Source organism: Trachypithecus francoisi, unplaced genomic scaffold, assembly GCF_009764315.1.
Source record: "Trachypithecus francoisi isolate TF-2019V2 unplaced genomic scaffold, Tfra_2.0 Lachesis_group19, whole genome shotgun sequence".
Classification (NCBI taxonomy): Eukaryota; Metazoa; Chordata; class Mammalia; order Primates; family Cercopithecidae; genus Trachypithecus; species Trachypithecus francoisi.
The window spans coordinates 46,361,546-46,377,645 of NW_022681464.1; the positions used below are offsets into that span (position 1 = coordinate 46,361,546).

Consider the following 16,100-nt stretch of genomic DNA (forward strand, 5'->3'; position numbering starts at 1 on the left):
CAATGAGTGTAGGATTCTTTAACTCAAGACTCTTAAGACTTTTATGCTTAGGGATCCTAATGTTTTCCATTTCTTTCCAAGTATAACCCCTACGCATGGGATAAAATAGTTTCACATCTTTGATTTTTATAATTAGTTATTTGAGTCTTGAAATGTCCAGTGTATCAGAAAATGTTGGACTATCTCCTGGCAGCTATCTCATATACCCTCTACCTTGAATTTTTCAAGAAACTAAGAGGTTCTAAGTCCAAGGAAGACAATCATGTTTTACAAGTCAGTGGGGTGCAGGGGGTAGGGGTTGAGGAAAGGACATTCTAACTATTCTGTTGTTTATATGGATTCTGTTACTGTTTTTTTTGTCATTGAAACTGCTCCTACAGTCTGGTAAAGATTGACCTTTGCCCCTTCTGATTCAGATCCTCAGTCTTTATAGTAATCTATACGTAGGTTTCCAAGTCACAACTTGTAGTTCACATAAATATGCTTATAGCCCAGCCATTGTTTCCAAAGCACCAGTACCCTGCTGTGGCTGCTGGACATCCTAGTTTTACCCACACACATAGGGAGCAAATTGACCCTTTCCTCCATACTCAAAACCTCATGTGGAGCCCACATCTTAGCCTGGAATCCTAGACCTTCGTGGTAAGTTATTCTTTGAGTCCCTTATTTGTCTTCTGTCTAGCAAATATTAGTTGGGATGGTTCTAAGCTGTTAGATATGTTCAGAGAGTGTTGTAGGAAGATATCAAAGTTTTTTCTTCTTTGTTACCACATTTTTACCCCAAGCTCTTTTATATCTTATGTAGCAGTTTTTCTTAGACAGAGGAAGGGCCCATGTTATCCTTCCTCAGAGCAGTGGGCACCAACTTGTGGTTGACCCCTCGAGTGATCTGTTTTCCATAATAATAAAAATCTCCCAGCCCACTTGCCCCTCTACCTCAAGTTTTTAAAGTATCTTCAAATTTTACCTCATAGAAAGCCATTTGTCGGAATTATCTAAGTCTCAAGTAGGTGAGTTAGACTGAACAGAGAGCCAAGCTTCATCCATGACTGATCAGCATCCATTTATAAAAGTAGGGCTTTGTGCTTGCTTCGCAGCACATATGCTAAAGTTGGACCAACACAGAGAAAATTAGCATGACCCCTGCATAAGCGTGACGCACTAATCTGTGAAGCAGTCCCTATTACACTGTTACAAGAGGGCCATTTGACTAGTTTGCTGACAAGTTCCCGAAAACAGTGTGAGTCGAAGCAAAACAGGTGCTAGCCAATAATGAAATCACACATTTTCATTACAAAAACATTGGGGTAAGGTAATCTGTGAAATGAGAATAGAGCTGAGTAACCCATGGTGTGTTGTGTGCACATATATTGTTAGTATGTATCTCAGAAATGAGAAAATAACCACTTGCATCTCCTTCATGACACTTCAAAAATATGAGGGTTTTTGTCTTCCTTGTCAGTTGGAGATGACCATGGAGAGGCAGCATCATTCTAACAAAGATCCACTGGTTCAGAGTTAGAGTCTATAGAGGAAAAATAGTAGTAGTCCAAGCCAGGTCTTGACATCTGTTAGCTTTCTGCCTTTGGTGTGATTGATGACATAAGTTACAAGGGACAATCATGTTATCTATTTTAATGACACAATCTATTTATCAATTTAGTTAACAAACTGTGAAATAGTTGAGATGTCCTAAATCATAAGCTACATACAAATAATAGAACAAGTAACAAAGTTAGGACTTAACAACATTTTCAAAAGATCATACCATTTTAATATTAGAACATATGGGAAAATACACATCGGGTTTCATTTGGGATTCCAAAATAATTTCAGCAGAATGTTCAAGAACAAATTATTCCATTGCTTTACTCTTTTTCTGAGCACATTAAAATGTGAATTCATTAAACGTTTATAATAACCTAGCGAATGAGGTGGTAAAACCTTCATTCTTTGGAAGAAGACATTGAGCCTAAGAGAAGCCACTTGTCCAAGAACAAATATCCATTGGTTACAGAGCTAGGACTTCTTATGAGTCAGATCATTTTCCATTATGTCAACTTTACATGAGTTCATTTACTGAGTTATACTGTCCTCACTTCATAAATACTTTACTTTTTTCTTCTTTAATTAGAAGCTTAGTAAGAATTTTGTAAGCTTACAAACTAAAAGTATATAATTAAAGTTCTGATATTGTTTGATATACTCTTAAGAATGTAATGTATTTGGTAAATGTTTTTCATATCAGTATTAAAATAGTAATTGTATTTACTACATTTTTGTACATAGCATTCGCAGACTAATTTCTGAATATAAAGCAAACAAGAGACGTAAACATCTTCAAAATAGAAATCCAGGTATGACTTCTGATAGTGAATTTCTCTCAATGGTCCTGACATAGATAAAAAAGTAAGAGGAAGGAAGTTTTCATCACAAAACAGCAGTTTAAAAAAACCACTGTATAAATTGAATGTATATTTTTTAATTACTTTCTTAGTAATCTAGATTTCAGAATTATTTAAAAGGTTACTTGTAGGCAATTTATAATCTCAAGCAGTATTATCTGAAAAAAATTCATTATCATAGTTTCTGAAATTCTAGATGATATTTTTGTGTAAATAAGAAAAAATATTTTTAAGTTAGTATGTGGTATGTTTTCTTTATAGTCACCTTATGATGAATTGGACTTGTATAAAATTGGATATTTTAATTTATAAAATAAATGCTTTGCATTTAATAAATACGTATTACAGCTCAACCTTGAGCAGTGTGGGATTTAGGAGTACCAGTCCCCCATTCCGTTTGAAATCTGTGTATAACTTTGGAGTCCCCCCTAAAACTTAACTACTCGTGGCTTACTGTTGACTGGAAATCTTACTGATTATACAGTCAATTAAAACATACTTGTTATGTTATATGTATTTTTTTTTTTTTTTTTTTTTTAGACTGAGTTCTCGCTCTGTCACCCAGGCTGGAGTGCAGTGGCCGGATCTCAGCTCACTGCAAGCTCCGCCTCCCGGGTTTACGCCATTCTCCTGCCTCAGCCTCCCGAGTAGCTGGGACTACAGGCGCCCGCCACCTCGCCCGGCTAGTTTTTTGTATTTTTTAGTAGAGACGGGGTTTCACCGTGTTAGCCAGGATGGTCTCGATCTCCTCACCTCGTGATCCGCCCGTCTCGGCCTCCCAAAGTGCTGGGATTACAGGCTTGAGCCACCGCGCCCGGCCATGTTATATGTATTATATACTGTATTGTTACTACGATAAAGTAAGCTAGAGAAAAAGAAACTTATACAGAAAATCATAATGAAGAAAGAATATATTTTCATTCAGTGGAAAGTGGATCATCATAAAGCTCTTCATCCTCAGAGTCTTCAAGTTGACTAGGCTGAGGAGGAGTAGGAGGTAGAGGGAGATTGATCTTGCCATCTCAGGTAGCAAAGGCAAAAGAAAATCTGCAGATAAGTGGACCCTTGCAGTTCAAACCTGTGTTATTCAGAGCTCAACTCTGACATGGTGATTTGTGTCACAAAAAAGTAACTTTCCTTAAAACTAGAATTTCAATGAGATCTTTCTGGTACCATGAACAAACAAACAATAAGAACTGTACCAATACCAATAGGATGTTATTTTTTAAAGATACCCAGTGTGTGGAGAAGTCAGAAAATAAATTCCTTATTGAGAAGCACAGGCCATGTTACATATTCTTATACCAAGAAGGTCTCACTAGTGTTGACTTAATTCCCCCCAAGTGGAAATAAAATGAGATATATTTACCTCGTTAGGGTGAAATTTGTTCTCTCTGCTAGTTAATTGTCATGGTAACATCAATTTTATTAGAAGAAGACACTCTGTTACTATTAGCTAAAAGATTATTATAATATTCGAATAACCCAACTCTAGGCTCAACATATTATGGTAAAAGTACAGCAACCATTACCAGAACAGAGCAAGGGCTGTCTCTTTGAGGTAGGACATGTGCTCTGCCACACAGCCCTACAACTTCACATTCACTCCCAAAATAGAGGCGTGATTCGGTGCCATTTTTCAGAGGGTTTGCTTGGTAATTTTCTTCATACAAAAATGTTTCAGAAGAACGAAGATGCTACTTTCCTACCTCGATGTGACACCTAATGCACTTGTACAATCTGAAGTGTATGAGGACACCTTTGATTTAATGTATATTTATGAAAGAATGCCTGTAGGTTAGGCTTTCCAAGTTACAGGAGACAAAAGTAGAATAGACATAGTTTTGGTCTTTAAGGTGCTCATAATTTTTATGGTTATACAGAGTTTTCAAAGAAAACATTTTCATTCTCTTGTCCACTTAATAAATATAAAGTGTCTTTAAGGTAGTAAGCATTTTTCTAATAAGTACAGAATGCAAACATTTAAAAATACATAGTCAGAAGCCATGGTTATTATTGTCATTTTTATTATTTACTACTCTATTCGGTGCTTTTTGTGTGTCAGATGCCCTCTGGGAGCTTATAATTATTGTTTATTATGTATTTATCGCATTCAGTATGTGCCAAATATGTTATGTCCATGGTGGGGAATGAAAGATTTTAAAACATGGGTAGGATTTAAGGTAAGCATGCAGCAGAGTGAGTAGACATTTGCTAGGTAAAGAAGCAGAAGAATGCTCCCTGTCAAAAGGAATATCTCACAAGATTGTGTCTTTGGCAGAAGGAACAGCTAACAAGATCGCCCATTTGCCAAAAGGAAAAGCAAATGCAAAAGGTAAGATGCTTGAGGGAACTTTGCAGAGTTTATGAGCAGTTGGTTCAGTTTTGCTAGTGCAAAAAAAAAAAAAAGTATGCTATGAGAATGGTTGGTAATGATTTGAATACCTAGCTAAGTCAAGCTTAGGAAAGACTTTTTAAACATATAGAAATGTGTAGATCTTATCTGTAGGCCATGGAAAAATTCTTCGGTAGGGTGCTTTTGACTGCAAACGTTAGATGACCTAACTAACAATAGCTAAAACAATGGGAGCCAAAGTTGTTTTGGTGGTTCAGTGATACCGTCGTATCTCATTCGTCCCTCTTTCAGCTGCGCTGTTCGCAGTGTTTTGTTGCTACCTCCTTTCTTTTTTTTTTTTTTATTATACTTTAAGTTCTAGGGTACATGTGCATAACGTGCAGGTTTGTTACATATGTATATTTGTGCCTTGTTGGTGTGCTGCACCCATCAACTCGTCAGCACCCATCAATTCATCATTTATATCATGTATAACTCCCCAATGCAATCCCTCCCTCCTCCCCCCTCCCCATGATAGGCCCCAGTGTGTGATGTTCCCCTTCCCGAGTCCAGGTGATCTCATTGTTCAGTTCCCACCTATGAGTGAGAACATGCGGTGTTTGGTTTTCTCTTGTGATAGTTTGCTAAGAATGATGGTTTCCAGCTGCATCCATGTTCCTACAAAGGACGCAAACTCATCCTTTTTTATGGCTGCATAGTATTCCATGGTGTATATGTGCCACATTTCATGGTTGGCTACTTAGCAACAGTTTCAAACACCATGTTCTCACAAGACAATATCTAAAGGCTGGAAGGGTTGTTTTTTTTTCACGTGTTTCTTTCAGAAAATGGAGAAAAGTCAGAAGCTTGCATTGGACTTCCTGTGACATTTTATTGCCCTGATTACACGAGCTGCTCATTCCTAAACCAGGCACTGGAAAAGCAAATGTAATTACTGTGATTTGCTTAGAATAATCATTTCTCTTCTTGGAGCTAGGAGGGATATTAGATGATAAATATCTAAGTAGACTTGCATTTCTCCAGCAAGAAAAAATAAAGAATGGCTATTAGGTAGGGAACCAGCAATGTTTGCTGCAGGCATTCACTAGAAATTTTTCAGCAGGGAAGTCTCAAGATTAGATTTGAGAAGGATTAGGGCATTCTGGTTATGGTACAAAGCAAGGATTGGCAAGCTTTTTCTGTAAAGGGCTAGATAGGTAATATTTTAGGTCATGTAGTCTCTGTCATAGCTACTCAACACTGCCACTGAAGTGTGAAAGCAGGCATAGATAGGCTGTGCTCCAAAGTTTATGTACAAAACCATATGGCAGGCTGGAGTTGGCCTGTGACCTGTAGTTTGCTGACCCCTCACTTAGAAGGTAGATGAAAGGTAACCAGGTAGACTGGGAGACAAAGGAAACTCTGTCTGTAGTCAAAGCTGTAGTTTCCTTATCTCCAGTCCTTGTACTAGTCTCAATCTACTGTGATGTTTTCACCCACGCAAGGTGAAATAATTATAAGAAGCTCAGTTTATTCATTTTAAAATGTTTATTTTCTTGGCCTTATGCCCTTTTCATTTGTTGTCTTAGTTTTTTCAATTTAAGAAATACTAATAGTTGGTAGGGTTTCCTCCTCCTGTGAAAGACATCAGTTAAGAGGCCATGTTTAACTCAGAAATATAAACATATTTATATTGTGGCAGTGGAAATATAAAGCAGAGGCAGAAAAGAGGCGCAGTTAATATGATTTAGTGATTGTTGAAAGTAAAAAGTTAGGTGGCAGAGAGAAATCTTAGATCGTAAGTTTTGAGGTTGTGCACTAGCGTTTGTACTGAGTTTGAACAGGGAAGTTCAGGTGAATAGAGAAGTGTAGGGAATAGGGAAGACAAATGTTTTTCCAATACGTGTTGAGTTGAATGGAACAACCGTGGAGGAATATTTTCTGTAGGAAATCAGATAATAGGATTTCTAGCTGCAGATAAAACTCCAAGGTTGGATTTGCAGACATAGAATGGTCCTGTTATAATTATTAAGCAAAGTCATAGATCTCAATGAGCTTGTCCATCGTGCAGAAGGTGGATAATGACAAGAAAGCCAGTAACAGAACCCTAGGCATAGCAAGATTTCCCAAAGGAAAAGGGAGGTGACAAAGGAGAATGAGCAGTAGCTAGAGAAAAGTGGGAGAGGAGTCAGAGGAAGTGAAGTTGCCAAAGTTCAAAAAGTGAGAATTTCAAGAAGGGAATGTCAATTCTAACAAGATTACTAAAAAGTAAAATGGATTTAACTTTTACAAGGTCATTAGTGGTACCCTTTTCAAAAGAATGATTTTGGAGTTGTAAGGTTTACTCTAGATGTGATTCATACTTCTGGTGTTCAAATATGAAAGAACAAATCTACCAAGATCCTACCTAGGTTTTTGGTAACTACAGCAGCTACGTACAGCTATGTACAAAGTCAGGGAAAATAATCTAGACTGATGAGTACACTTGCCAACATTTTTCCAGAATTGTCAAAACCTAAAGGTCACGTGTGAGGAAAAGTATTGTCTTTCTTATCTGCTTCTTGTGGAAAAACTTGATTTACACTCAAGTACTTGATAAGTTCTTCTGGATACATCTTGAAACTGAATTCTGGTAGCAACAACTGGAACCTGCTGTCAGACACATACCTCCCTCTGTCATGGAATTATAATACAGCCATGTTTTGACAGTTTCAAGTTTTGATCAGAAGTGTAGTTTACAGATGAGGAGTTTGGAGAAACTGACATCTTTTGTATAATATGGAGAAAAATATAAGGTGATATGCTGAATATACTAGTTCCCAGCATTCTGGGAATTCTGATGACATCAGTAGAAAACCCAGTACCTGGTTCTTTTTCTTAGTACAATTGCCTCTTCATTTGCCATTCTGATATCTACACTTCTACTGCTTCCTTTTGAATTTCATCCCTAAAGAAAACACTTTCAGAACGCATTTCTAACAGATGTGTGTTTGACAAATGTGGATTATTTCAAGAGAATTGGCTACCTATCCTAAAGTGTATCTGTTATTCTGTTAGTCTCTTATGCTAAACTTCTATCACAATGGCAGTGTCACTGATGATGGTCTGCCAAGAATTTTTTAAGTATCTTCTGGATTGTCAAATTCAACTTGTTTTATCTGACATAGTTTTAAAGTGAAGTGTTTTTCTGGTATTATATTTTTCAGAAATTTGTGATCTGTGATTTAAGTAGAATATGAGGTCCATTTCTTGATCATACTTTTAGTCATCTATATATAACTTCCTTTTTTTGAGACAGGGTCTTGCTTTGTTGCTGAGGCTAGAATGAAGTGGTGTGATCTTAGCTCTCCACAGCCTTGAGCTCCAGGGCACAAGCAATCTTCCCATCTCAGTCTCCCAAGCACCTAGGACTACAGGCATGCACCACCATGCTCAGCTAATTTTTTGTTTCATTTTGTAGTAATGAGTGTTTCGCTATGTTTGTTGCCCAGGCTGGTCTCTAACTCTTGGCCTCATGTAATCCTTCGACCTTGACCTCTCAAAGTGCTGGGATTACAGGAATGAGCCACCCTGCCCAGTCTACAAGACTTTTTTCTTTCCTAAAGAAGTTTAAAGTACTATTGACCATTAATGATAAAAATCCACTGTTTTAGGAGGGAAATAGACAACTCATCCTACATTTTGAATGCAGTATTTGACTTTTTGATTTGTTCTGTGAAGAAGTACCTTTAATAGGTGAACCATGTTTTTAGCTTTATATGCAATTAAGAAAAAGTTTTGAAACAAAAGGAACTCTATGGTCAGTAGTAAAGTATTATTCTATATCCAGTGGCTATATATACTTCTATAATTATCACAGTTGAGTGAATGATGCACATTTATTTAGTAATAATTATTATTTCTTTTATTGTTGTTGTTGAGACAGAGTTGCTCTGTTACCCATGCTGGAGTGCAGTGGCATGACCTGATCTCAGTTCACTGCAACCTCCGCCTTCTGGGTTCAAGCAATTCTCCTGCCTCAGCCTTCCAAGTAGCTGGGATTACATGCACCTGTCACCATGCCCAGCTAATTTTTGTATTTTTAGTAGAGACAGGGTTTCACCATGTTGGCCAGGCTGATCTTGAACTCCTGACCTCAAGTGATCTGCCCACCTCAGCCTCCCGAAGTGCTGAGATTATAGGCATGAGCCACCGTGCCTGGCCTTATTACCACCAATTATTTCTTAAGAGATGGCAGTCTTGCTATGTTGCCCAGGCTGTAGTGCAGTGGCTATTCATAGGCACAGTCATACCGCACTGCAGCCTTCAACCCCTCACCTCGTGTGATGTTTCAGCCTCAGTTTTCTGAGTAGCTGGGACTACATGCGCACACATAGCACCTGGCTTGATACACAGTCATTATTAAGAGAAACTGACTGTGATCTTATTTTCCTATCTGGAATTACAGGCAGTTGCTGCCATGCTCCCTTATGATTCTGATATTTTATGTGTTTCTATTGTTGATTTAAATGTATTTTTTTCTTTAGTAGCGCCTGCTGTTACCATTGAAGACTGCATGAACAGGTAGGATTTCACAGATTCTGAAAAGTGATATGTCTTCTAAGGGACTGCAGAGAAAAGAAACTAATAACTGTTGGTTGTTTTACTCTGGGCTTATGTGCTTCACATTTATCATCTCCTGTAGTCCTCACATTGCTTTGCAAGTATCTGTGCTGTTATCACCTACTATTTAAATAATTAGGCAGCCATGATTCAGAGGGTTGGATAATTAGCCCGTGATCCCATAATTAACAAGTAGCCAACCCAAGATTTGAACATGAGCCTGCCTGGCCCCCAGATCACTTCTCTTGAGACCTGTGCAGCAATGGGATCAAGGTACGGGTCCAAATCAGATCAGTTCAGAAAGTCACATTTTGTTTTACGTTAACACTCTTTAGAGTCCTTTTTAGAAGCTTGGTTAGTTCAGAAATTTGTCCTAATGTACTTGACAATTGCAGTGGTAACCAGCACCTTATTGTTACCATCAACGTTTTTAGGGCAGATCTCACTCAGCTGGGCTACAGGGCCCTAGGTTTTCCATAAGCAACATCAGGCAAGTCCTGGAGAGGACTAGTTTGCTGCAGGTGATCTGCATATAGACTATGTTATGTTAATTTTATTTTGCTCACATTCAAAGGAAATGTTAATTGATTTCTCTCCTTTCTGACTTCTCTATGTGGTTTTCCTTTAGGCAAGTAGCTTGCCTAGTTCCATGAAGCTTTTTCTTTTTCTGTGGAGTCCTTTTTTTTCCTTGAGTTTTCTGTATTCTTTTCTTGATTTTTTTTTTTTTTTTTTTTATTATACTTTAAGTTCTAGGGTACATGTGCATGACGTTTATATCATGTATAACTCCCCAATGCAATCCCTCCCTCCTCCCCCCTCCCCATGATAGGCCCCAGTGTGTGATGTTCCCCTTCCCGAGTCCAAGTGATCTCATTGTTCAGTTCCCACCTATGAGTGAGAACATGCGGTGTTTGGTTTTCTCTTCTTGTGATAGTTTGCTAAGAATGATGGTTTCCAGCTGCATCCATGTCCCTACAAAGGACGCAAACTCATCCTTTTTGATGGCTGCATAGTATTCCATGGTGTCTTTTCTTGATTTTTTTTGTTTGTTTGTTTCTTCTCTGCTTTTCTTGGTGGTTTTTTCTTCTATTACTGTGCTCATGCCAGCTAAATATTCTTCATTTTTCAACAGACAGAATCAAAAGCACATAGAATTTCAGGATTTTAAAGGGATCTTAGAGACCAAACAAAATATTCTTTAGTATTTCTATCTGTGTTGAACGTCTGGGTCAAGTGGTTGTTCAGGTGAAGAATCTGAAACTCAAAGAGAGTAAAAGAGATGCAAACTCAGATTCCTTCATTCAAAGCCTAGTCCTCTTGTGTATCATCCTATCGGTGAGTGTTTTAATAATAGAAAAGGGAGAGTGGGTCTAGTGATCCCAGTGGAAGAGGATGAGAATGGAATGAGCTGGTGAACCTTAATGGAAGCGGATAAGAGTGGAATTAGCAGGGGAAGGCCAAAGACACTGAGTTGGATAAGAGTAGGGGTTTTGAAAAAGAGATCAGAATAGTGGGCTTTGTGATAAATTAGAGAAATGAAAAACACAGAATGTTGTAAGTTAGCAAAAAAGACATGTTAAAGTAGTGGGTTTAAGAGAGTCCTAAACGGGTTGCTGCTTTGTTGGTTCTCTAATTGGAAAAAGTGACAGACATCAAGGTTTTGTTTGTTTGTCTGTTTGGAAAGATGTTAAGAGAATTTGAGCCACTGGGAAGAGTCTTAGAGTATATAGAAATGTGTATCATCTTCCACTCCAACTTACAGAGGGGTAGCTTAGAGCCCATTGAGTACTAGTGTACTGGAGGTTGCTGAACTGCATGGATCTGTGGTCCAGGCCAGGTATCCCCTTTTCTCTGCCACTTTTCCCAATTAACTAATGTTCTTCTCATATCTGTGTAGGCTTAAGGCAAGAGTAGGATTAGCTGGCAAATCAGTCATGGAGCTTCAGTGGGGTAGTTGGTCATATGCCTATGCTGCAGGTGGATGATTGAAACTCCATTTAGCTTACTTTCCAGGAACAGGGAAACAGAGAGCTCCTACCCTTGATTATTTGAGCTCATTCTTTTAGGAAGCTGTGCTTTCCTAGGCTGAAGATTTAAATTGGAGACTGCCATGGAGCCCTGCAGAAGAAGGATCTGGAAGTGGGAGCCCATGGGAAGGAAGATATTTAGATACAGTACTTAGGGAAATAGAGGTACAACTACCAGGACTCAGTTATGTCAGCTAAACCCGTGTATATCTAGTATTCCATTATTGAAATGCTAAGCCTGTGAGAATTATTTATAGCCTACCACTCAAGGCCATCGCCAAGGTCTGATTTTTCAGATTCCAAAAATTGCAACCTCAGGCATGATTGAGTTAATTGAGCTTTCAGTTCAGCCTTCAGGACAAATTACTGTGGGTCTCTGCCAGTGTATTGGCTGACACTGTTTGCTATGGAAGTAAGACTGGGTAGGCATTGGATATCTCCTAGGTTTGGGCCAGGCACAGTGGCTCACACCTGTAATCCCAGCACTTTGGGAGGCCTAGGCGGGCAGATCATGAGGTCAAGAGATTGAGACCATCCTGACCAACACAGTGAAACCCTGTCTCCACTAAAAGAATAAAAATAAAAAAATTAGCCAAGCGTGGTGGCGGGCGCCTGTAGCCAAGTTACTCAGGAGGCTGAGGCAGGAGAATGGCGTGAACTCGGCCACTGCACTGCAGCCTGGGCAACAGAATGAGACTCTGTCTCAAACAAATAAAAAAAAAAGTTTGGAGAGCTGAAGGCAGAAATAGGTAACAAATATTTTTTAAAACAAAGGTCATGTTTTAATTATACCAAGATACATTATTTGATATATTGATAGCTGACTTTTTCCTAGATTTTGTTTTTCTTTTTTTTGTTTTTTGGAGGGGGCATACAGATATAGACTGGGATTTTTGTTTTGTTTTAATTGTTTTGTAAGTAATGAACCTGCTCATTTTTTTTCTTGTATATTTTTGCCCTATCGGCTTTCCTGCAGACTGGATACTTTTTTAGTGCGTACGCGACTAAAAAAGGATGGTGACTTCAATTTTAAATCCAAGGTAAAGTGGTCTTGTGAAATTAATATTCTCACTCTGAATCTAGTTTTGCATAGTATTTACTTTTAAAATTTAATAGTGGTCTACCTTTGTTTTATCTGTGTAATAGAAATTTGGTTAGAGAAAACCATTTTATAGAACTATGACTAGGTACATTTCTTTTTTTTACTTTGGTAAGTAACAGGTAACTGATCAATACTTTGAGGGAATGGGAACTGAAGAAGAGAATGGGCTAGAAACTACATAATGGCAGGAAAATTATATTACAAAAGCTTCCCCACAATAGAGGAGATGTGAAATTTGGTCAAAATTTATTGGGATAAAGATCCTGGCCGGGCGCGGTGGCTCAAGCCTGTAATCCCAGCACTTTGGGAGGCCGAGACGGGCGGATCACGAGGTCAGGAGATCGAGACCATCCTGGCTAACACGGTGAAACCCCGTCTCTACTAAAAAAAAAAAATACAAAAACTAGCCGGGCGAGATGGCAGGCGCCTGTAGTCCCAGCTACTCGGGAGGCTGAGGCAGGAGAATGGCGTAAACCCGGGAGGCGGAGCTTGCAGTGAGCTGAGATCCGGCCACTGCACTCCAGTCCGGGCAACAGAGCGAGACTCCGCCTCAAAAAAAAAAAAAAAAAAAAGATCCTTACTGTGTTAAATCATACTAACATGACTTTTATACTACTTATTTGTTAAACGAAGGTCAAATGGATCCAATTACTTGTTATAGTAATCATGGGGTCTCCCTGTTGCCCAAAGTATATATTTGCTTTTTTCTTCTTGGACATTTATTATTTTGTTATTATACAGTTTTTAGCAGAGAGTTTTAAAATAATTTTATCCTTTGTTCTGTAATTAGCCTAAAATAATATTGGAAATTATGAGAATTTATTTATGTATGATGTCATGTGCCTGCAATCTCAGCTATTCAAGAGGCTGGGACACGAGAATTGCTTGAGCCCAGGAGTTTGAGACCTGGGCAACGTAACAAGACTCCATATCTAATTTTTTTAAAATTGTGAAAGACTCGAAATTTAAATTCTTCCTCAAAACCTGTTTTACAAAGGGATTCCACTATATTTTCTAAGTCACTGAGAGTCTATTTTAAAGCCTTACTCTAACTGAAGAATACATGTTTTGTTCAAAATAACAACTTTCAGAAGTAAGCAGAGACTTTAGTGTTCATATGGTAAGACTTTAGTTTCAGAAGGTTTTTGTAAGTGTAATTTTCGGAAATACCTACTCAGTTCTAAAATTTTAAATCTCAGGCTTTTCTATTTAGTTATTTAAATAATAATTTCAAAGCTACTGTATTACTATGAGCTACTGGAGTGGAGGTCAGGAAACATGTTTTTGTGTATTTGGAGTAACTATAATTGTGACTTGTGTGTAAGAAGTATTTTAATAGTTTTCAATATGAATAAATGAACACACAAATGAGTTTCTATATAATGGAACGTTATAAGTAACATAATACACGTGATATGTTCTAATAACTAAATCTCTTTCATTTCTAAACTACGGCTTAAATTTATATTCCCTTTTATTTATTTATTTTTTTTTCTGAGACAGAGGATTGCTCTGTCACCAGGCTGGCGTGATCTCAGCTCACTGCAACCTCCGCCTCATAGGTTCAAGTGATTCTCATGTCTCAGACTCTCTAGGAGCCGTAATTACAAGTGCCCATCACCACACCGGACTAATTTTTTTTTTTTTTTTAGTGGATATGGGGGTTTTGCCATGTTGGCCAGGCTGGTCGTGAACTTCTGACCTCAAGTGATCAACCCGCCTTGGCCTCCCAAAGTGCTGGGATTACAGGCGTGAGCCCCTGTGCCTGGCCTCTTGTAATGTTTAAGATATATAAGTTCAGATGAATTGTGTTGAGAAAACATGTCAAAATAAGAAGGAAAGAAATTAGAAATATGTCATAAGTAGGAAAGATAGATTCAGTATAGTTTCTAATATTCTTCAACTGGAAGGTTAGGTTTCGATTTTAGGATACAATTTCTTAAACTTTTGTTGTTGTTGTTGTTGTTGTTGAGACGGAGTCTCGCTCTCGCCCAGGCTGGAGTGCAGTGGCCTGATCTCAGCTCACTGCAAGTTCCGCCTCCCGGGTTCCCGCCATTCTCCTGCCTCAGCCTCCCGAGTAGCTGGGACTACAGGCGCCCGCCACCTCGCCCGGCTAGTTTTTTGTATTTTTTAGTAGAGACGGGGTTTCACCTGTTAGGCAGGATGGTCTCGATCTCCTGACCTCGTGATCCGCCCGTCTCGGCCTCCCAAAGTGCTGGGATTACAGGCTTGAGCCACTGCGCCCGGCCAATTTCTTAAACTTTTTAAAGCCCCAACTCATGTTCTGTTAAATACATATTTTCGAGCCACACATTACTCTTTAGAATTCTGCTTGCTTATTCTTTCTCCAGGTAGAAAGTTGATGGAATATTTCTTTTTCCATTTTTCTCTCTCTGGGGTAACAGTGTTCCAGCTTTCAGGTAGTGATAGATGTATTTTAGTGTAATAGAATTAACTCGTTTATTAGACAAGTTTTTACAAAAAGCTTATTGTAGAGCAAATTCTAATAAGTGCTACTACAGGGATCCATTATGAACACAAGTTTTTGTTATGTGTCTGTATTTCTCCGCATACATTATTGTGCTTAAAATTCTTTCCTTGGCTTAAGCTCATGCTTGATTAACTGGCTGTGTCTCTTTTTTTGTTTTGATGTTTCTCTGTCCTGCCTCTCCTTTTAAAAATGATTTACCTCAGCCTTTTGCCTTGCACAACAAGTTTTAGTGTCTGCTCTTTGATTACAGTATTCTGTCTCTTTTGTCAGCATATTTAGTGACAGCTTCCTCTTTAGTAGCTGTGTGTGGATTTCACTCATCAGTCATTGCCCCATAAGCTTTATTCTTGTTTTTTTTTTTTTCTCTGTCTTGGAAGGAACTGAATTAATATGATAATTTGTTTCAGCTTTTTTATAAACAGCCTAGAAGTTGCTTGTACTGTTTGCAGTGCCTACCCATTTAAATCAGATACCACTAAAAACTAAGTTCTCACATTTTCCCCATAAGACGAAATTTATGAAAATGCACAAAATATTATCACATATTTATTTTATATTTTTGAATATATTCATTTTTTCAGTAATACTCAAAACTCCCTATGGGTAAGCTTTCTTCTAGGTTATTTCGGTTAAGAAAATACTCTAATCGATACAGTATTTGTGTAATAATGAACTAGGGGCAAAAGAGTAACATTTTGAGTATATCTGTATCATCTCTCATAATCCTCACCCCATGAGCATGTAGATTAGTAAATGGCAGATTTAAGGTTTGAATCTGTTAATACATCTGAGTGACTGTAAAACCTGTATGCTTTGTGTTAGATCATGTAGTACTGGTGAATATTGTGTTATTAAACTTGATACATGTTATTTTCTTAAAGCTATTGTTTTCTTTGTAGAATGTTCCAGAAAAACACTTAACCAAGCGAAGAACTATTTCTCAACAACCAACAAGGACTATTTCTCAACAAGCAATCTTCTCAACAAGGAAGAATCGTAAGCTATCTGAAGACTGCCTATTCTTGTGTTATTCACTGACAGTTAATTACACATTTTTTATATACTCTTTGCTTTAACTATAGTGAAAACGACATATGGTACTGTGAGAACAGGAAATATAACTTTGCTTGAGGGCAGC

General features: G+C 38.1%; 1 protein-coding gene and 1 non-coding gene across 2 annotated transcripts in view; both read left to right on the forward strand.

Annotated features, from left to right (window-relative positions):
* The window catches only part of ANKRD62 (ankyrin repeat domain 62), a 73,780-nt gene that overhangs the window by 3,657 nt on the left and 54,023 nt on the right, over positions 1-16,100 (forward strand). The window contains 1 exon segment of the mRNA XM_033178401.1: positions 2,290-2,357. Within this exon segment, the coding sequence (XP_033034292.1) occupies positions 2,290-2,357 (68 nt within the window).
* On the forward strand, positions 1,083-1,188 carry LOC117064323. The gene has a single exon (XR_004429385.1). It is a non-coding gene; the product is annotated as a U6 spliceosomal RNA (small nuclear RNA).